At 37.2% G+C, this 23,394-nt stretch overlaps 1 protein-coding gene across 17 annotated transcripts in view; it reads right to left on the minus strand.

Moving 5' to 3' along the window:
- MEF2A (myocyte enhancer factor 2A) overlaps positions 1 to 23,394 on the minus strand; it is a 204,659-nt gene that overhangs the window by 23,161 nt on the left and 158,104 nt on the right. For 7 of the 17 annotated variants that reach the window (XM_043434332.1, XM_043434331.1, XM_043434334.1 and 4 more), the window contains 4 exons: positions 21,320 to 21,469; positions 19,006 to 19,225; positions 18,200 to 18,259; positions 3,430 to 3,617 (listed from right to left, as the gene is read on the minus strand). In XM_043434332.1, coding sequence (XP_043290267.1) covers positions 3,430 to 3,617; positions 18,200 to 18,259; positions 19,006 to 19,225; positions 21,320 to 21,469 — 618 coding nt within the window. Of the gene's footprint in view, positions 1 to 3,429; positions 3,618 to 18,199; positions 18,260 to 19,005; positions 19,226 to 21,319; positions 21,470 to 21,534; positions 21,667 to 23,394 lie in introns of all 17 variants that reach the window. The other 10 variants (XM_043434339.1, XM_043434338.1, XM_043434345.1 and 7 more) reach the window with 3 other exon arrangements.

The raw sequence follows: 23,394 nt of genomic DNA on the forward strand, positions 1-23,394 counted from the left end.
AGCAAGGTAGTGCTCAAAATCCTTTAAGCTAGGCTTCAACAGTACGTGAATCGAGAAAACCCTCAGATGTACAAACTGGATTTAGAAAAGGCAGAGGAACCAGAGATCAAACTGCCAACATCCGTTAGATCACAGAGAAAGCAAAGGAATTCCAGAAAAACATCTACTTCTGCTTCCTGACCACGATAAAGCCTTTGACTGTGTGGATCATAACAAACTGGAAAATTCTTAAAGAGATGTGAATACCCCACCACCTTATCTGCCTCCTGAGAAATCTGTGTGCAGGTCAGGAAGCAACAGTTAGAACTGGACATGGTACAACAGACTGGTTCCAAATTGGGAAAGGAGTACGTCAAGGCTGTATATTGTCACCCTGTTTATTTTATTTACACACAGAGTACATCATGTGAAATGACAGGCTGGATGAAGCTCAAGTTGGAATCAAGATTGCCGGGAGAAATAAAAAACCTCAGATATGTAGATGATACAACCCTAATGGCAGAAGTGAAGAGGAACTAAAGAGCCTCTCAATGAAGGTGAAAAGAGGAGAGTGAAAAATTTGGCTTAAAACTCAACATTCAAAACACGAAAATCATGGCATCCAGTCCCATCACTTCATAGAAAGTAGATGGGGGAAAATGCAAACAGCAACAGATTTTATTTTCGTGGGCTCCAAAATCACTGTGGATAGTGACTGCAGCCATGAAATTAAACTATGCTTATTCCTTGAAGAAAAGCCATGACAAACCTAGACAGTATATTAAAAAGCAGAGATATCACTTTGCTGACAAATGTTCATCTAGTCAAAGCTATGGTTTTTCCAGTAGTCATGCATGGGTGTGAGAGTTGGACCATAAAGAAGGCTGAGAGCCAAGGAATTGATGCTTTTGAACTGTGGTGTTGGAGAAGATTCCTGAGAGCCTCCTGGACAGCAAACCAAGATCACACCAGTCAATCCTAAAGGAAATTAACCAGAACTGTGGTGTTGGAGAAGACTCTTGAGAGTCCCTTGGACTGCAAGGAGATCCAACCAGTCTATCCTAAAAGAGATCAGTCCTGGGTGTTCACTGAAAGGACTGATGTTGAAGCTGAAACTACAATACTTTGGCCACCTGATGCAGAGAGCCGACTCATTGGAAAAGACCCTGATGCTGGGAAAGATTGAGGGCAGGAGGAGAAGGGGATGACAGAGGATGAGATGGTTGGATGGCATCACAGACTCAATGAACATGAGTTTGAGTAAACTCTGGGAGTTGGTGATGGACAGGGAGGCCTGGCATGCTGTGGTTCATGGGGTCGCAAAGAGTCAGACACGACTGAGCGACTGAACTGAACTGAACTGATTCACTGGAAGGACTGATGCTGAAGCTCCAATACTTTGGCCACCTGATGTGAAGACCCAACTTACTAGAAAAAACCCTGATGCTGGGAAAGATGGAGGGCAGGAGGAAAAGTGGGAGACAGAGGATGAGATGGTTGGATGGCATTATTGGCTCAATGGACATGAGTTTGTGCAAACTCCAGGAGATGGTGAAGGACAGGAAACCCTGGTGTGCTGCAGTCCATGGGGTGGAAAAGAGTCAGACACGACTGAGAACAGTAACAGCTTCTGTTTACATTTCAGTTTGGGCAATTTTTACTTACAGTAGACCTACAGGTCTTCCTCCTGCCAGGCCTTTAGTGCAGAGTTTGAGTTAATTTAATTAAGAACTAGGCTGAGTTTGTGTTTCATTGTTGGTATGGTTACCTTCAGTATAGTTACCACGGGCCTCAAATGCCTCTGGGGGCAGTGGGAGACTGGTTTGCTAGAGGTTTTTTACTTGTTTTTTCCCCAAAGAAAACTACTTCATTCTCAGTTTTAAGCTTTCTCCTTTGTGTTATGCATTAGGCTGTAGCCTTTTCAGAAATTCTGCCATGATTTTGGCACTGGTCCTTCTCCTTCACTGCAGGCTGAGAGAATTTCCCTTTCCCATTTCCCTAGTACAGTGGGAATTCTCCAGTCTCCTAAGGGTGACCATTTGTGTTGTTCACCTCCTCACAGATTAAGACTCCTATTCCATAGGAGTGAAACAGAAGTACCCAGGGAAAACTTTTTGCCCATGCTGTAGTGACTGCTCTTCCCTGATCCCAGCTGTATACCAAACAGGAGATTTTTTCAGAACATTCCCAATTTTTTCTGCAAGAGAGCTTAAGACTTGCCCTATATTGCTATCCCAGAGGTTTCACAGAGCTATGCCAGTGAACACTTGGCCTCCAGCAATTCACCAACCACCCTAGCTTAACTCATTACCTGTGTCTTGCCCGGGTAAGTCAGTGCTCCAACGTCCTCTACCTGCAGTATCTGTCCCTCCCTAGAGACTGGGCTAGCTGGTTGCCCTGAAATCTCAATACTACAACGTGTTCAAGGAAAACTATGAACTTGCTCGTCCAACATTTTTTTAGTGCAATGCTGGAAGCAAGTTTTCAGTTTTCTATATCTCTGAATGAAAAAGCACTTTGCTTTTTGACTTAATGAGTTTTAGTTCTGGCTCTCTTTTGTACTATGCTGGACCAGTACTGACCTTTCCCTTGGTCTCCTTATCTTACCTAGCCAAGATCACAGTTTGAGATTCAAATGATACATGCATATAAAGATGTCTGGGAACCCATAAAGTATTATACAGTGTAGAATAATTATCTAAACCCTGATAGCACTGCTTAAAAATCACTTAAAAATCAATCAAATTGCAAGTTCAGCAGCTGCATAGTAGAAAGACCACCTGGGACATCACACTGATTGTTCGTAGTCAAACAGATAAAACTTGCAAATGTAACTTTTTCTGTAGAAAGCTAAGGTGTTAAATGTTCTCCCCTTCTTCATAGACCTAGGATTCAAAAGCAAACGAGGCTGGAACATTGTTAAGGGCTAGAGTGGGAATACCTGTATTCTTTATAGAGTTAAATGGGAAGGTTATTTGAAAAGGAATAAACAAAAAAACTTATTAGCAGAAGTTTTTATGCATTCTTTCCTATTCTACAATAGTTCTCTTTGTATGTAGAACTTTCTAACAAATAGAGTTTTTTTTTTACAGAAAAGAATGTGCTAAAGATACTGAAAGTATGCAAAAGCACAGAGAAGTACTTAAGTCAAGTTTAATTTATTAAATTGAGGATGAGATCTCTAAGTAAAGATTCCAGTCCAGTAAATGAAAATTAACATAATAACTTCTCCATATTTAGCTTTACTTTTAAATAACCATTAAGTTTTTTTTTTTTTATAATCTGTTTCTGTGTATTTAAAATAGACTTGTCTCTTCAAATGCTAATTTCCAATAGAAATACTCATTAGGAAAAAGTCTAGATCTCATGGAAGTACAGAAAATTCCAAAGGAAAACACACACTATATATAAAATGCATAAAGAATGAAATTTAAGAAAGGTTTAACGTACCAGTGGAGGCATCATGCCCTTGCTGGAAGGGGGGATGACAACTCGAAGATCTGGTTTTCGACTGTTCATTCCAAGATTGCCACCACCTGGAGGAGGGGGAGACTTTGTAGGCATAACTTTGCCTAAACTATTTGCACCAGTAGTTCCGATCAAATTTGGAGAAGCTCTTGAGTTTACAAATCCATTCCCTGGAAAAAAGGGAATTCACTCATTACATGAAACGAGTCATTAAAATATTTTGGTACATATATGTTTTCCTCAGTCCCAGGTTTCAAGTGATTCTTATAATAAAACTCATAACCATGTTATCTTTGAATAAGCAAAAAAAAACCAAACAAACAACCTAGTCTGAAATACATTAAGACTAACACCACTTGTTTCCAGCCTTACTACTTGGACCTGCTGAGAGAAACTTGAAACACAAGGATGTTCCTAAGGGATCTCTCTGACTGAGGACCAAGATGATGGGGGATATAAGAAGATGCCTGAGACCAACCTATTCATTCATTCTCACAAGAAAACAAGGGCATTCCTACTAAGTTCAGGGCATCTCCTTAACTGAAGCTTATTTAGCACTCAGCTCTAAAGCCTTATCTTCACCAAGTACTTCTTCTTTACAGCTCTACCTACAGCTGTTCTATTTCTTTAGCTGCCACTCAGGTCTTCATTAAATATTTGTAATTTCTATAACTTTAATCATCTAATTCCTACTTTTTAACTTTCCTTAGGAATTAGAAAAATAGAGGAAAACAAGAGAATGGGAAAGACTAGACATCTCTTCAAGAAAATTAGAGATACCAAGGGAACATTTCATGCATAGATAGACACAATAAAGGAAAGAAACAGTATGGACCTAACAGAAGCTGAAGATATTAAGAAGTGGCAAGAATACACAGAAGAACTATACTCAAAAGATCTTCATGACCCAGATAACCAAGATGGTGTGATCACTCACCTAGAGCCAGACATCATAGAATGTGAAGTCAAGTAGGCCTTAGGAAGCATCACTATAAATAAAGCTAGCAGCGGTGATGGAATTCCAGTTGAGCTATTTCAAATCCTAAAAGATGATGCTGTTAAAGTCCAACACTCAATATGCCAGCAAATTTGGAAAACTCAGCAGTGGCCATGGGACTGGAAAAGATCAGCTTTCATTCCAATCCCAAAGAGAGGCAATGCCAAAGAATGTTCAAACTACTGCACAATTGCACTCCTCTCACACGCTAGCAAAGTAATGCTCAAAATTCTCCAAGTAGGCTTCAACAGTACGTTAACTGTGACCTTCCAGATGTTCAAGCTGGATTTAGAAAGGGCCGAGGAACCAGAGATCAAACTGACAACATCCGCTGGATCAACAAAAAAGCAAAAGAGTTTCAGAAAAACATTTACTTCTGCTTTACTGACTACACCAAAGCCTTTGACTGTGTAGATCATGACAAACTGTGGAAATTCTTAAAGAGATGAGAATACCACACCACCTTACCTGCCTCCTGAGAAATCTGTATGCGGATCAAGCAGCAACAGTTGGAACTGGACATGGAACAACAGACTGGTTCCAAATCAGGAAAGGAGTACAAGGCTGTATACTGTCACCTTGCTTATTTAACTTATAAGCTGAATATATCATGCCAAATGCCGGGCTGGATGAAGCACAAGTAGGAATCAAGATTGCTGGGAGAAATATCAATAACCTCAGATATGCCTAAGACACCACCCTTACGGCAGAAAGCGAAGAACTAAAGAGCCTCTTGATGAAAGTGAAAGAGGAGAGTGAAAAAGCTGGCTTAAACCTCAACATTCAGAAAACTAAGATCATGGCATCTGGTCCCGTCACTTCATGGTAAACAGATGGGGAAACAATGGAAACAGTGAAAGACTTCAAAATCACTGCAGATGCTAACTGCAGCCATGAAATTAAGACACTTGCTCGTTGAAAGAAAAGCTATGACCAACCTAGACAGCATATTAAAAAGCGGAGACATTACTTTGCTACAAAGGTCCATCTAGTCAAAGCTCTGGTTTTTCCAGTAGTCATGTATGGATGGATGTGAGAGTTGGACCATTAAGAAAGCTGAGTGCCGAAGATAACTTTTGAACTGTGGTGTTGGAGAAGACTCTTGAGAGTCCCTTGGACTGCAAGGAGATCAAAGCAGTCAATCCTAAAGGAAATCAGTCCTGAATATTCAGTGGAAGGACAGATGCTGAAGCTGAAACTCCAATACTTTGGCCACCTGATGCAGAGAGCCGACTCATTGGAAAAGACCCCAATGCTGGGAAAGATTGAGGGCAGGAGAAGTGGATGACAGAGGATGAGATGGTTGGATGGCATCACAGACTCAATGGACATGAGTTTGAGTAAACTCCGGGAGTTGGTGATGGAAAGGGAGGCCTGGCATGCTGTGGTTCATGGGGTCACAAAGAGTTGGACATGACTGAGTGACTGAACTGAACTGCTAAGCAAGTCATCTGGATATAAAATGCTCGTCAAATAATTTTACACAAAAGCAGGAAGGTTTAATAGAAACCAACAGAATGGAAGATTGACATTAATAAGTACAGATTAAAAATATTTCTCTTAAAAAAAAGGCATGAATGTGTTCTTAATTTCTCTGATAATATATAAAAGATTCTTATTTACTTGATTTGCACTCAAACCTGAAGGATAAAGCAATATTTCCTCTCAAATACATTATAAAATGATCCAAAGGTATAATTTAGAAAAATGCATTATCAAGAAATACTAACTTTTTCCATGAGGAATATATGATGTTTTTCAGTTAGATATGGTACCAGAGTAACCCATGAGAATCAAATTACAAGAATGAAAGGGGACCTAAATGCATGACATTTCTGAGTGTGAAGTTGGAGTCTGCAGCGGATGATTACAAGATGATGTAATAAGCATTTGGTAACCTGCCAGACTGAGACAGATATACCATTCGTTATTCTGTGGAGTATAGTGTAACACCACCTAACGTATGCCATCTTACTTCCAGTTCATCTCTTATGACCAAAAAGAAGATATTGTTGGGACAGACTTTTGAAGTATATACTTTTAAGTATATAACTCATCTTGTCACAGCCTATAAATTTAGGAATAAAGTACTGACTCTAAATGAATAAAATCAATATAATGTGACTTTTATTAAAATCCGTTTTCAGGTTTTATGATAACTTATGCCTTGATACCATTGTGACAAAAATGCTTAGCACTGCATACTAATACCGCTAGAAAGATGACAAAGCTAATCTCAATTACAGTCCTAATAGCTCTAAGGCAAGTCATTCAATTATATCAATCTGGCTCCTATTTCAGAATATCTTATCAGCTGAAATACTGCACTGAAGTGGCTGGAAAGCACTCCCATGTTCTTAATTCTACTCTTCTAGGGCTTATTACTATGAATCTATCTGAGAAGTTGAACTGATATGGGAAGGATTTTGAAAATCTCCAAAGATTCTGAAAAGTCCATCCAAAGCAAGGTTAATAATTAACTCTGCCACAGTTGACAAATTTTTCATAAAATCAAACTTTCAGCAGATTATTCAATAAACAAGTAAATAAATAAAAATATATTTAAAGTCTACAAAATTATGTCATTTGTATGAAGAAATGAAGTTTCTAAAATTTAAAAAGACGATGGGTTTTAAAATCACTGATGACTTATTGACTTGATTCAATGAAAATTTCTATATGATGAAGAACATGGATTCTGTCCATTAAACACTTAGGATCTAAAACAGAAAATCATGAGATTCAGGTTCTTCTGTATTCCCTCTAAACCTCTTCTGAGTGCACGGTCCCTGAAACGCTACATTCTCCTTCTCTATTTAGAGACTTCATGCATCCCCATAGCTTCAACCACTGCCTCAAAATGACTCTTAAATCTGTATTTCTGCTTTGTGTCTCCTAATTCCAGGCTATACACAGCCATGTGGTGGGAACTTTCCCCCAGATATGCTGCTGTCATTTCAACCTCAACCTGTTTTAAATGACTGTTCTACTGTCTCCTCCATCCCGCCCATCCTCATTTTCACAGAGCTATTAAGCTTTGCTAGTTCTTTCTTTATAATCCCTTTCTCCTTACCTATCTCTTCTTTTTAACTCTCATTGCCTCTGTTGTAATGCAAATCCTTATTACCTTCACTCAACCCTAATCAACTCCAAGATCTCACTGAGCTCATTCTATTCCAGTATATTTTTTTCTCTTTCTCTACATGTTTTAGAAAAGTGAAATTGCTGAATTTTGGTGATTTTACTTCATGCTTGATCTTTGAACATAGGCCCAAAGTTAAAGAGTTCCCAAAATCATCTGAATTATAGCATTACCTGAGTATTAAATGAAAATTCTCTCTAGAGAAATTTACTTAGTAAACCATACTCAATAAGCAGACTGCCCCCATGATAAATGTATACAATTTATAGTAAGTGCAAAACTAGCAGGTTTTATTTGGACAACATATATAATATACTCACAAAATCATTTTATAAGAAAAAAAACAAATGAATGCTCTAATTTACTATAATAATTTTATGACTGAAGAGGTACCATGTTGTCAAGGCTGTATCTGTCACCCTGCTTATTTAACTTATACACAGAATACATCATGTGAAATGCCGGGTTGGAAGACTCACAGGCTGGAATCAAGATTGCCGGGAGAAATAGCAACAACTTCAGATAGACAGATACCACTTTAAAAGCAGAAACTGAAGAGGAACTAAAGAACCTAGTGAAAAAGTTAGCTTAAAACTCAACATTAAAAAACTAAGATGGCACCCAGTCCCATCACTTCATAACAAATAGATGGGGGAAAAGTGGAAACAGTGACAAGATTTTATTTTCTTGGGCTCCAAAATCACTGTGGATGGTAACTGCAGTCATGAAATTAAAAGACGCTTGTTCCTTTGAAGAAAAGCTATGACAAACCTAGACACTGCTGCTACTAAGTCACTTCAGTCATGTCCGACTCTGTGCAACTCCATCCCTGGGATTCTCTAGGCAAGAACACTGGAGTGGGTTGCCATTTCCTTCTCCAATGCATAAAAGTGAAAAGTGAAAGTGAAGTCGCTCTGTCGTGTCAGACTCTTCGCGACCCCATGGACTGCAGCCTACCAGCCTCCTCCATCCATGGGATTTTCCAGGCAAGAGTACTGGAGTAGGGTGCCATTGCCTTCTCCGAAACCCAGACAACAAACAGCATGTTAAAATGCAGAGACGTCACTTTGCTGACAAAGGTCCGTACAGTTAAAGCTATGCTTTTTCCAGTAGTCATGTACAGGTAGATCATAAAGAAGGCTAAGTGCCAAGGAATTGATGTTTCTGAATTGTGGTGTTGGAGAAGACTCTTGCAAGTCCTCCCTTGGACTGCAAGGAGATCAAACCAGTCAATCCTAAAGGAAATCAACACTGAACATTGATTGGAAGGACTGGTGCTGATGCTGAAACTCCAATACTTTGGCTACCTGATGCAAAGAGCTGACTCAATGGAAAAGACCCTGATGCTAGGAAAGACTGAGGGCAATAGGAGAAGAGGGCGACAGAGGATGAGATGGTTGGATGGTATCATTGACTCAATGGACATCAGTTTGAGCAAACTCCAATAGATAGTGAAGGACAAGGAAGGGTGGTGTGCTGCAGTTCATGGGGTTGCAAAGAGTTGGACAGGACTCAGCAACTCAACAAGAACAACAAAGTTCAAAAACTAGAAAAAACGAGGGAAAACACACATTCCCACTATTCTAACTATTATAATCATTTTAGGTTTCTTCTCCTTTCCATGTATATATTTTTGGCATAGTTTTAAATCACAACTAAAAAGGAACTGAGTTGAAAACTTTACTTAATTTTCGTATGTTGAATATGTTGATATTTTCCTGTTATTCCCTACTAGAAATAAAGTTGCAAGGAACCTCTGCATAATCTGATTGATTTCTTTAGGAGAGATTCTTAGAAATGTGATAACTTACACATTTCTTACACATCTTAGAGGAAAACAGGTGTTTTTATGACTACTGAAACATTTTGTCAATAACTTTCCAAAATGACTGTTACTAATTTGCAATGCTACAAACACATAACAGATCATCAGCTTTACCCACCTTCATCAGCTTTCTATGTCACAGTAAAAAGTGGCAACAGTTGGCAATTACTAAGTGGGGATTTTTGTTTTCATTTTCATTTGAATTTATGATTATTATCAACAATGAACATCCTTTTCAATTTTAAAAATACTAGTTGGGCTTCTTTTTCGCACTGCACATTTAAGTACACTAAACACTTATCTTTTTATCAAATATTACATGTGACTTGTACTTTATCTTCTTCTCTTTTAAATTTTTATTGGAGTATAGTTGCTTTACAATGTGTTAGTTTCTACTGTAGAGCAAAATGAACCCGCTATACATACAAGTCCCTCCTTTTTAGATTTCCTTCCCCTTCAGGTCACCACGGTACATTAAGTAGAGTTCCTGTGCCCTACAGGATGTTCTCATTAGTCTTCCATTTTATACACAGTATCAACAGTGTACATGTGTTAATCCCAAGCCAAACCTCCTGCCCCTTGGTATCCCCAGATTTGCTCTCTACGCCTGTGTCTCTATCTCCTATTTCCTTTCTCTCTTTAGAATGGGAAAAATCTATTCTCTCACATAAGATGACTTGGGGCAAGTGGCTGCAGGCTCCGTGCCTTCAAAGCTCAACATGGAGGACCCACAGTCTTTCCAGCTTTCCACTTTGCCATCCTTGGCTGTTGTTGGCCTATCTTTATACTGACTCGCTTCATGATTTTAAGATTAAGCTGCCTATCAGCTGCCACATGCAGACAGTAACACTCAGACTCAAAAGGCTGCCAAATCTTTGTGAGTGTGAATGTGTGAACTTTTCTTCTCTCGAAACTTCAGAATTAATAGTATAACTACTATACAATACAATTAATAGTACTATATAATGGAGGAGGAGGGAGGCCTGGCATGCTGTGATTCATGGGGTTGCAAAGAGTCGGACATGACTGAGCGACTGAACTGAACTGAATACAATACAATTAATAGTATAACTACTATACAATTGTCTCGTATACTACTATACAATCACATTCTCTTATAGTTTTAAGTATCTCAACAGACGAGATTATAATTATTTTTAACAGCAAAGTGTATTTCTAAAACAGTTAGGCTTTCTCTGGTTTCCTATTTAGCAAGTCTCTCCGTATCCTGAGTTTTGTTGTTGTGTTCAGTCACTAAGTGATATCCCACTCTTAGTGACCCCATGGACTGCAGCACGCCAGGCTTTCCTATCCTTCACTATCTCCTGGAGTTTGCTCAAACTCATGTCCATTGGGTGAGTGATCCCTCCAACCATCTCATTCCTCTGCCACCCACTTCTCCTTATGCTCTCAATCTTTTCCAGCATCAAGGTCTTTTCCAATGAATTGGCCCTTTGCCATCAGGTGGCCAAAATACTGGAGCTTCAGCTTCAGCATCAGTCCTTTCAATGACTATTCAGAGTTTATTCAACACTTAAAAAGTTCAAGGATGCTTCTCCTTTCAATAGGACATGGGCCTGAAGCCTTCCAGCTTTTAGAAACAGACAGAAGACTCCAAAAAAGTTAAAATAAGACTAAGGCAAATGGGGGGTTCACCTGAAAATGTATTATGCATTTGAAAATGACAGGATCACTAAAACTGATGGGAGTTTAAAGGTAAAGTGAAACCACCTGGAACTGGTCTACTGTAAGTCTCTAAATGTGGACAAATACAATAAGTTATTGCATATTTTAAGTATAAAACATTTGGTTAAACAAGTGACATGTATAATCTCTGCTTACAGTATAGAATAAATATTCTTTTCAATGTTTACATTCTTTTTGTATAAAAACAAAAAATGTCATTTTGTGTGTAAAGAACCAAATTTGACCACATGCTGAGTTACACACACAAGTATATAAATTTCAGAGAATTTAATCATATGGAGGTAAGTACTCTGGTAAAAAAACAGTTCAGCTAGAAAACAATGCCCGAAGATAACTACAAAATGCCACGCATTTGGAATTAGGAAATTCACTTTTAATAACCATAGATCAAAAAAGAGGTTATAATGGAAATTAGAAAATAGAAATTAGAATATATTCTGAATTGAACATTGATACAAATATAACACTTCAATAACTTCTGCTCTTATCTTTATAACTTACTTCTAATCTTCTTTAACTTGTTCCTACAGAGATACAGGCTTATTTAGCTCAGGGTTTTCCAGCCTTCTGTTTTAAAAGACAGATTTCTCTTAAAGCACAATTTTATCTATATCTCACATGGGTTTTATAAGCCTTCTGAAATCTGTGGCTTGATGTGTTTGTCAGGTTTGGAAAACTCTCAGTGATTATCTGTTCAAATACTGCTTCTGGCCAATCTTCTCTCTTTTTGCCTACTGGGACTCCAATTTTAACGATGTTACAACTTCTCGCTATACCTTGTAGGTCTTAATCTTCTTTTGAATTATCCATCCTTTAATCTCAAAAATTCTGAATACTGTTCCTGCCTTATCTTTTAATTCACTAAATTCTCCCTTTTGCTTTTACTAACTCTCTTACAAAACCCACTTAATAAGTTTTAAACACTATTACATTTTTTACTTCTAAATGTTCATTTTTAAAGATGCCAGTTATCGGACAAAATTCTTAATCTACTTTTTATTTCCTTGATACAATAAACATTGCTATGTTAAAGTCAAAGTTTGTGTCTACTAATCCCAAACCCTGGAGTTTCTAATAAGTTGGTTCTATTGTCCATTTTTAATGCAGGCTTTCATTTATTTTGTATGCTCCTAACTGTGCTTTTAGTTAGTAATTTGCTTGCATGTTAAGCAGAAATAATAAAGTCTGGGAGGGTATTTTATTTTTTTTATTATTCTACAGGTACCCAAAATGACAAAATGATCTCAATTCGTTTCCAAGGCAAACCACTCAATATCACAGTAATCAAGTCTATGCCCCAATCACTGATGTCGAAGATGAAGTTGAACGATTCTATAAAAACCCACAAGACCTCCTAGAATTAACAACAAAAACAACAAAAATGTCCTTTTCATCATAGGGGACTGCAATGCAAATGTAGAGAGTCGAGAGATGCCTGGAGTAACAGGCAAATTTGGCCTTGGAATACAAAATGAAGCTGAGCAAAAGCTAACAGAGTTTTGCCAACAGCACACACTGGTCATAGCAAACACTCTCATCCAAAACACAAGAGATGACTCCACACATGGACATCACCAGATGGTCGGTATAAAAATCAGATTGATTATATTCTTTACAGCCGAAGATGGAGAAGCTCTATACAGTCGGCAAAAACAAAACCTGGAGCTGACTCTGGCTCAGATAATCAGCTCCTTATTGCAAAGTTCAGGCTCAAGCTGAAGAAAGCAGGGAAAACAGCTAGCCCACTCAGGTATGACTTAAATCAAATCTGTTATACAGTGAAGGTGATGAACAGATTCAAGGGACTAGATCTAGTAGACAGAGTGCCTGAAGAACTATTGACAGAGATTTGTAACACTGTACAGGTCATGACCAAAACCATCCCCAAGAAAAAGAAATGCATGATGGCAAAGTAGTTGTCTGGGAGCTAAGAAAAGAAGAGAAAGAAAAGAAGAGCAGCAAAAGACAATGCAGAAAGGGAAAGATATACCCAACTGAATGCAGAGTTCCGGAGAATAGCAAGAAGAGATAAGAAAGTCTTCTTAAGTGAATAATGCAAAGAAATAGAGGAAAACAGTAGAATTGAAAAGACTATAGATCTCTTTAAGAAAATTGGAGATACCAAGGAATATTTCATGCAAGATGGGCACAATAAAGGATAAAAACAACAAGGACCTAACAGAAGAGATTAAGAAGAGGTGGCAAAAACACACAGAATAATGAATACAAAAATAATGATACAAAAAAATGATACACCTTAATGACTAAGGTAACCACAATGGCATGATCACTCACCTAGAGCTGGCTATACAGGACTGTGACATCAAGTGGGCCTTAGGAAGCATTACTACAACCAAAGCTAGTGGAGGTGATGGAATTCCAGCTGAGTTATTTCAAATCCTAAAAGATGATGCTGTTAAAGTGCTGCACTCAGTATGCCAGCAAATGTGGAAAACTCAGCAGTTCCACAGGACTGGAAAACGTCAGCTTTCATCCCAATCCCAAAGAAAGGCAATGCCAAAGAATGTTCAAATTACCATATAATTGCACTCATTTCAAATGCCAGTGAGATTATGCTCAAACTTCAAGCTAAGTTTCAACAGGACATGAACAGAGAACTTCCAGATGTGTAAGCTGAATTTAGAAAAGGCAGAGGAACTAGAGATCAAATTGCTAACATCCTCTGGGTCATAAAAAAGGCAAGGAAACTCCAAAAAAAAAAAAAACTACTTCTGCTTCATTGACTATGCAAAAGACTTTGACTGTGTGGATCACAACAGTGATATTCCTAAAGAGATGGGAATACCAGACCACCTGACCTGCCTCTTGAGGAATCTGTATGCAGGTCAGGAAGCAACAGTTAGAACTGGACATGGAACAACAGACGTGTTCCAAATAGGAAAAGGAGTACATCAAGGCTGTATCAGAGAAGGAAATGGCAAGCCAGTCCAGTACTCTTGTCTAGAAAAACTCATGGACAGAGGAGCCTGGTAGGCTGCGGTCCATGGGGTCGTTACGAGTTACACACGACTGAGCAACTTCACTTTCACGCATTGGGGAAGGAAATGGCAACCCACTCCAGTGTTCTTGCCTGGAGAATCCCAGGGATGGGGGAACCTGGTGGGCTGCCATCTATGGGGTCGCACAGAGTCAGACATGACTGAAGTGACTTAGCAGCAGCAGCAAGGCTGTATACTGTCAGCCTGCTTATTTAACTTATATGCAGAGTATATCATAAGAAATGCTGGGCTGGATGAAGCACAAGCTGGAATCAAGATTGCTGGGAGAAATATCAATAACCTCAGATATGCAGATGACACCACCCTCATGGCAGAAAGTGAAGAACTAAAGAGCCTCTTGATGAAAGTGAAAGAGGAGAGTGAAAAAGTTGGCTTAAAGCTCAACATTCAGAAAACAAGATCATGGCATCTGGTCCCATCACTTCATGGCAAATAAGACAGGGAAACTGTGGAAACAGTGGCTGACTTTATTTTGGGGGGCTCCAAAATCACTGCAGATGGTGACTGCAGCCATGAAATTAAAAGACGCTTACTCCTTGGAAGAAAAGCTATGACCAACCTAGACAGCATATTAAAAAGCAGAGACATTACTTTGCCAACAAAGGTCCGTCTAATCAAAGCTTTGGTTTTTCCAGTAGTCATGTACAGATGTGAGAGGTGGACTATAAAGAAAGCTGAGTGTTGGGAGAATTGATGCTCTTGAACTGCGGTGCTGGAGAAGACTCTTGAGAGTCCCTTGGACTGCAAGGAGATTCAATCAGTCCGTCCTAAAGGAAATCAGTCCTGAATATTCACTGGAAGGACTGATGCTGAAGCTGAAACTCTAATACTGTGGCCACCTGATGCAAAGAACTGACTCATTGGAAAACACCCTGATGCTGGGAAAGACTGAAGGCAGGAGGAGAAGGAGATGACACAGGATGAGATGGTTGGATGGCATCACTGACTTGATGGAGACGAGTTTGAGCAAGCTCTGGGGGTTGGTGATGGACAGGGAAGCCTGACTGGCTGCAGTCCATGGGGTCACAAAGTGCTGGACATGACTGAGTGACTGAACTGAATTCTGCAAGATGATTTTTCATTAGGAAAAAAAAAAAGGGTTCTACTGTAATATCACTTTGAATAACCATAGTTTAAAGCATTAGTAAAAATGCTAAACAGGTTAGCATTGTAAAGGCTCTGACAAGTCCTACAGTAAAGAACCTGTTTAGTTTTACTTAGTACAAGGTTTGCCACTCATATAGATAAATAATTCTTTTCACGTAGTTCCAAGAAACATACTTTGAAAAATGTAGATGAGAAATCATATCCACAATTTTTAATATACTTTCTTCTTAATTTCTATGGGAATTTAAAATGTTTAATCTTTACATTAAAAAGATTTTGGGGATAAAATTGAGTTTAAACTATTTTTCCAAACTACTAAACCAAAATGGCATCATTGCTGAAAATAGGCTAAAGTATATCTTCTGACTCTTCTTCACAAAAATTAACACTACTTCTACAATACCTGTGAGAGACCATTTATTGGGGCGGGGGGTGATTTACAGCAAGAAACATGTATGCTATAAGTACTGCACAAAAATAATAACTTCCATTTGGTATCTGGATTAAGTGATGCAATGTGTCTACTTAGTTGAATCTGAATTCTAAGGTGGTACATATTAATAAGCAGTTACAACAAAAACATCACTTAGGATATAAAGCAAACAAGTAGAAAAAGTAGAAATACACCTAGCACAGGTAAAATAGGTATATAAGAGTATGAACCAGTGAGGAATCAAGACATTCAATCTTGATGTGTCATAAAACTGAGGTTATACTGTATTACTGTGTAGTAACAGAAATAAGACTTTCAAGTAACTCACTAAGCAGTTAAAATATCTTAATACTTAAATTTTAAATTAAAAAAAATTCATGTTCACTAACCATCATCATTAATATGATTAATTAACACTATTAGCACTAAACATATTAAAACAGTTGCCTATGAGTGGGGACTGCGGGTGGGAGAGGAGGAAGGGAACAGGAATGGAATAAAAGGATAAGTGAACAGCATACTGAGAGATGCTGAGATGACGTGCCATAATTTGAAGAGTGTGACTAATGTGACCCTCCAAACCCGAGGGTCTAGAAACTAGGGGAGGAAGCTTACAAAAGAAACATGAATTTAAAAAAGAAATAAAAGTAACAGGATTAGGTAATATGTAAAAGGTCAAATTAAGACGATGACAAAATCTGAGTCTGAAATCATCAAATGGAACACAGAAAACTGAGCAGCAAAGTCTAGATTTATAGTTGCATGGCAGATAAGAAAGAACAGAGAAAAAGCTTTAGGGAAGTATGGACAGTACAAAAACCAAAAATAAAGCAAGAAGAGAATTAAAAGACTTATTTGATAGGAAGGAGAACAATGTTTATCAAGTCAGAGGATGAGAGGAAAAAAAAAGGCAAAGGGAAAACACATTAGAAATCTTCATATAGTTATGAAATAAAAATAATTTTGGAACTAAAACTAAGAACTAGTCAAAATTAATATTAAACAAAATAGAAATTATTGATTCTAGCCTTAAGCAGGCTGGAAAAGTCGAGAGGAGAACAAGATGCATAGTGTTGGGAGAATAAAAGCACATAGGAAAATGCAATATAAAAAGAGTATATGGGCATGTAAAGAACTAAAATAGAGTTGAAAAGAAACTATAAATATTAGGAAATACAGTTACAAAGATAGCAGTCCTAATGTATAATTGGTAAGACCTTTATGAATTTCTCCACATTTAATTATCTGTTAAAAAAGATCCTACAACAGGTTCTATATATTTGAGTCCATTAAAACAGCAATTAATACAGAGGCAGAAACAATTAGGCATTTATTCCTACTTTAGGTCACTATATGTTCTGTAACTCTCATTAAATAATGTCTGTTTCTTTCTTTCTCATCATTTTAAATTAAGTTATTCAATCATCAAAATTTTCTTAAGGCAGAAAAGTAGAAGCTGCTCAGTCGTGTCCGACTCTTTGCAACCCCATGGACTACACAGTCCATGGAATTCTCCAGGCCAGAATGCTGGAGTGGGTAGCCTTTCTGTTCTCCAGAGGATCTTCCCAACCCAGGGGTGGAACCCAGGTCTCCCACATTGCAGGCGGATTCTTTACCAGCTGAGTCACAAGGGAAGCAGCTCCTCACATTTTTGGAATAAGTGGGTTGAACATATGTAATAGGGAATTTTTCCTTTAAGTGATCTGTTTTCAGATGTCTCTCTGAACACACAATACCTAAAAGAGGAAGGGAATTCCTTCCCTTGCTTTCAGATAAAAATGAAGGTAACTGGGATTATCCTAGATGAAGAGACCAACACAACTAAATCTGATGGTAACCCAAAATAATAGTTATTCCTGTGGCTCTATGACATATATGCCATGTTTCTGTAATGTTAAGATCATAATCTATCTTTACCAGGATTTCAGGGCTGGGCAGACACATTTATGAAATTTTTAAACTGCAAGTCATCTTGGAAGGGGTTCCAAAGCAAAAGAGTCAATCTGGCAGCAACCACGACAAAACGTGAATGCTCCACATGTGACGATCCTTTGAAGACAGACTTCTTAATTAGGCCCACTATTTCTTCCTATGGCAATCTCCCTGAAAACATTTCACACAATTGTAAAATACAGCGGTCTGCTAACAGTCTGATTTTGGTAGGGACAGGTGACACAGAAAGCTTCTCCTTAAGAAATTATCTTAATGTAAAAACTGTATTAAGGCAATTTAGTCTTTAGAAAAGAACAATGTCTGCTATGAAGGAGGCATTCAATAAATATTTATTGAATGAATAAGTGAATGTAAGGCCAAGGTATGAGGAATAACACAGGGCTATCAAAAACTCTTAAGTATTAGTGAAAGCAATAACTAAACAAATCATAAAGTGTCATGGTCTACTCTAGTCATTTATCCCATATTTTCTTCTTCACTTTGTAGAAACCCTTGTTTGAGGGACAGTATTCCTTTTATCTCAGATAAGACAGATGCCAACAAAGTGAAGCAGTAGGAATTCACTCACCCACTGGGCTGCTTCCAGCTCCATTTGGCACTGTGAGGTCTGAAGTGCTCAACATCCCACCTAACAACATTACAGAGACAGGAGAGAGGGCAAGGAGTGAATGTGAATTGATTCTCCTTATCTGAATGAGAATGAATTGACCAGAGGTACCCTCACTTCATTCCTAAAAAACATGAAAATAAAAACTAGCCCAGTCTTAACTCAGCATTATGATGTAGTCTAATATATAGGCACTCATCTATCAAGCTCTGGATATGTCTGCCGTCTTCTGACTCGATACCAAATAAGTACATATTGACAAGAATGGAGGCAGTGCTAATGGAGTGCTATAAAATCTAGGAATAATGGGAGAGGAGATAATTGCATTATACACAGAGATGCAGTAAATGCACCTCAAGTTTCTGAGTTAATGAACAAATCAGGCAGAGGTGGATGCAGAAAATGCTCTCCTTCTAAGTGAGTCTATCTCTCCATTTATTTTTTTAACACAACTGGATCAGAATCAATTTTTAATCTTTATGATATCCTAAATAAATTTTCTGCCTGTCTAGGTTTGGCGTCCCCATGATATGGAAAGCTTATTTTCCAAAATAGGCAGGTTCTCTATTCGTTCCACAATACCTGTAAAATGCTACAGCCACAGACTTTCAAAAAAAAAAATACTTTAAAATGGGGGCAATTATGTAGTAGTGACTCTTGCTCATCAAAGCAACAACATTAAAAGTAGCAGAATAAGAAACTGTTCATATTAGCAATTAATTTTTTCATTCTTTTAAACAATCAGAAGAATAAGTATCAGTACATACCTGCACTGCCAGTACTTGGTGGTCTCTGAGGAGCTCCAGGGGATACATTTCTATGTAATGTGGCTTGAGGTGGAGAGAGCATGCTTGTATCTGCTAATGCTGAGCTGGCTGCCAAAGATGGGGACACAAGTGAACTCCCTGGGTTAGTGTAGGACAAAGCACTGGGGCTGGTCACAGGGACTGTGACAGACATTGAGAAATTCTGAGGTGGCAAACCGGGCTGTAAATAAAGAACAAGGAAGAGAAAACTGTTAGTTTCATTTTCATCTAATTAAATTTAATAATTTATGCACTTTAATTTGGTAAGGTAACACCAATTACTAAAAGAGGATGGAGGTAAGTTCTTAAAATATATTTGCAGGTTTAAGTTATTTTCTTTACAATTATATGAGAATGTTTAACATGAACATTTTCAATTTCAATTTTTATACAGTAATACATATATGCTAGTATAATATGTACATTATATATTTCAAATATTCATAGAGATGAAAATGAAAGGCCAAAACCTGATATTAAAGATGTGCTGTCCAAATTAAGATATTATAAATACATCATTGTTACCAAGAAAGCATAAATTAGCACTTACATAAATGCAAATCAGTTTAGTAACATTACACTTCAGTTGGGAGATTCCAAATGTAACAAAAGAGAGAAAGGATGTACACATATTATAAACTTCATACATCAAATCTGCCCTGGTCTGATTTAATTCACTAACCTTCTTAATGGACAAAACTAAAAAAAAAAAAGGCCAAATTTTATATATGTATATATAACAATGCAACGAGTGTAATAAAAATGCAAAAAAAGAAAAAAAACTTAAGCAAAATTAACTACTGACAAGTTATCTTTAAATGTATAAAGATTAAATTACAAAGTTATGTTATTTTATTTCCCTCCAAAATAAACCATGGTCCCTTAAGAACAGTATTTTCTATTTTCCTCTTTCATTTCCTCCATAGGCCACTTATAATATACTTGTTAACCATGATAAATGTAACAATCCTCTTTATAATTTGAGAGAAAATAAAAAACTTTCCTCTCCCTACATTTTAAAACAGTAATTTCCAAATTAAGGTAACACTGATAATTCAAAGTTGAAAGAGTATAAATAATTAAGTACTTTATTCGATAAGTTTATTTCAGGAAGAAAATTATAACTCATTAAAAGATACAGAACAATAGATACATGATAAAAAATTTTTAAAGCTAAAGCAATTTTATTTATAAATGGTTTTGCAGCTTAACGTTATCTGCAAGGTCACCAACATCCATATGAGGTCAAAAGGAATTTTACTTTATTTTTTCTGTTGCTATGTTTCTTAAGAAGGGTATTACCACAAAAATATCTCCTTAAATCTGTTGTCCATGGGCTTCTTCAGGCTATTTTGAAGAAATAATCCATAATACATACTTTAGGGCATAGTTTTAAGAGAATTAACTCTGGTAGTGAAATAAATAGCAGTGGCACCAATTTATTCATGAAGCCTACAATGCGTATATAGTGTTAGAAAAATTAGATCAAGATTAATTGTCTTAAGCAACTCTTGCCAATGGAGCTTCAGTAAGAACTCTTTGAACTATCAAAAAAGCACTATTTTACCATTAGATGTGTGAGCATGGAAAATTTTTAAAGTAACTATTTGTTTTGAAACCAGTTTAAGAACACTGCTTCCTTAAATTAAAATCAGGTCTAGGCGCTCTTCCTTAACACCTACAGTGCAAGAAAAGAACAGGAATTTGGAGTTACTGTCAACAAGTTGTTTTGGGACACTTACAAAGAGTCAAACAGTAAGCTACTATTATAGCAACTATATAAAATGATTAAAAATAATTTTGAAGCACCAAATTATATAATAAAATGTAGCCATTTTATATTTTATAGTCTCAAAATCTACTTAAGTCCATATAATATTTTAAAAGTCATCAGAGGGAGAGGGAAGTCTCAAATGCATCCTTATATTTAAAATCATGGGAATTTAAAGCTGGAAGGGACCTTAAAAAATTATGTGAGCCAATTCATTCACTTTACAGATGAGAAAATTGGAATCTAGGCTGTTTAGATGCCCTATTCAAAAGTAAGGAGATAGTAGCAGAGCCCGGATTAGGATGTTTTCTCTTCACTTCTACATTTAAGACACTGAAGATGTACTACTGTTAAGATTTCTGCAATTTTATCTTGAAGTTCTATAAATCCAAAAGAAATTAATACCCACCCCCCCTTCTACTTAATGCTGTCATTACCCACTGTGAAAACAAACAAGAGGTGTGGTCAGTCTCTTCATGCACAAGATAAAAGCACAAACCATACTTTAGTACTCACTGCGATTTTATGATTCCGCATCATATTATCAAATTCCTCATTAATTTTTTTATATTTTTCTTCTGTATGTGGAGTTAGCACATAGGAAGTATCAGGGTCTGGGCTGTCGCACCCTCTGTGTTCCTTCTTGTTCAGAGCCTAAATAATGAAGTTAACAAAAAGGATCAACAAATAAAAAGTAGAGGTAAAGTAAAAGTACTTACAGGGCCTCGTTTGAAAATAAAATCACTATCTTCATTTAGTTTGCTGAATCTGTCCTCCGAGAGTGGACTGTGCTCAAAGTAATCGTCAGCATCAGGGCTCTCACAACCATTAAGGCCTTTTTTTCTTAAAGTCTGAAATACAATTGGAAAATTCACACACAAATGATACTAACTTGCCATGAGTCTTTTTTGTAAAAATTAAGTAAGAGAGCACAGACTGAATGAACTGAGTAATACAAGAGCCACTGAAATGGTTTTAAATGATCACAAGTGTACTGTAATTCTTCAAATAAGGTAATCCTTATACATACGCAAAATTATGTTCCCATTATACATGAAGAGAAAAGGAGTATTTCCATATTTGGATTCTTCCTTTCCAAACTTCCTAGAGAATACTAAATTACTCACTGCTCTGATAGTTACAATCTAAATCTGATTACAGCCTGATCAACATGTCTGATAGGATCAATGAGATCCCAAAATATAAATATATCAAAATGATATTTTGAGAAGTTATTGCAGCATCTTTATGAACATTACTTCATCTACCGACATTCCTTTCTGCCTGAGAGTTTATCCCATTCACCAGAAAGAATACACATGATATCCCAATAATTTCATCCCTAATTTGTTCTTAAATCCTTTGATTTTCCTGCCAATGCAGGAGATGTAAGAGATGTGGGTTCAATTCCTGGGTTAGGAAGATTCCCCTGGATGAGGAAATAGCAACACACTCCAGTATTCTTAGGGCTTCTCTCATAGCTCTGTTGGTAAAGAATCTGCCTGCAATGCAGGAGAATCCTGGTTCAATCCCTGGGTCAGGAAGATCCGATGGAGAAAGGATAGGCTACCCACTCCGGTATTCTTGGGCTTCCCTTGTGGCTCAGCTGGTAAAGAATCTGCATGCAATGCAGGAGACCTGGATTCGATCCCTGGGTTGGGAAGATCCCCTGGAGAAGGGAAAGGCTACCCACTTCAGCACTCTGGCCTGGAGAATTCCACGGACTATAGAATCCATGGGGTTGCAAAGAGTCGGACACGACTGAGCGACTTTCACTTTCCAGTATTATTCCCTGGAGGATCCATGGACAGAGGAACCTGGAGTTCTACAGTCCATGTGGTCACAAAGAGTTGGACACGACTGAGGCAACTTAGCATGCACGCACACTGATTTTCCTACATAACTCTAAAGTATAAAAACTCAAATACTTATTTATGTATGATAGCAATGACTCTTTCCTACACAGAATGTATGTATTAGTGACTTCACAAATCTTTAAATTCTGTGATAAAAACTAATTCAGCATGATCTTTCCCACCCTTTGCTAGCTCTTTCTATAGAGCTCCTTCATGGATTAATTTAATCTACTGAATTGGCTTTCTGGAGAATTTTTTGAATGTCCTGGACCATATTGATTATTTTTCTGTTTTCTTACTTTAGGACAAAAATATAGTGAACAGTTATTATTATTTTTTTCATATCGCATTTTTTCTAATTAAATCATCACAAAATGACTTGTTTAGTTAAAAGAATACACTTAAAACCAAGGGCTTAATAATCTATAAAATATTAATTTACTTCCAGAATGTCTAAATTTTAAAAAAATCATCATGGGTCTTATAAAGTAGAGTTTTTTTTAAAGTAGATTTTTGAGCTCAACAACTTAGATAGCTTTTAGATTTGCTGATTTTCAAGCCAACCACAGAAACTTTCAGATGTAAAATTTTTCCAAGTAGGCCTACCAACTTAGCCTAAGAAATATTGGAACAACAGACTAACACTAGATGAATGCATTTGTACTGTAAATGATTATTTATGTTAATTTAAGGTATATTTTAAATTAATTCATAATAATGGAT

The sequence above is a fragment of the Cervus canadensis genome, chromosome 17 (assembly GCF_019320065.1).
Source record: "Cervus canadensis isolate Bull #8, Minnesota chromosome 17, ASM1932006v1, whole genome shotgun sequence".
NCBI classification, from domain to species: domain Eukaryota; kingdom Metazoa; phylum Chordata; class Mammalia; order Artiodactyla; family Cervidae; genus Cervus; species Cervus canadensis.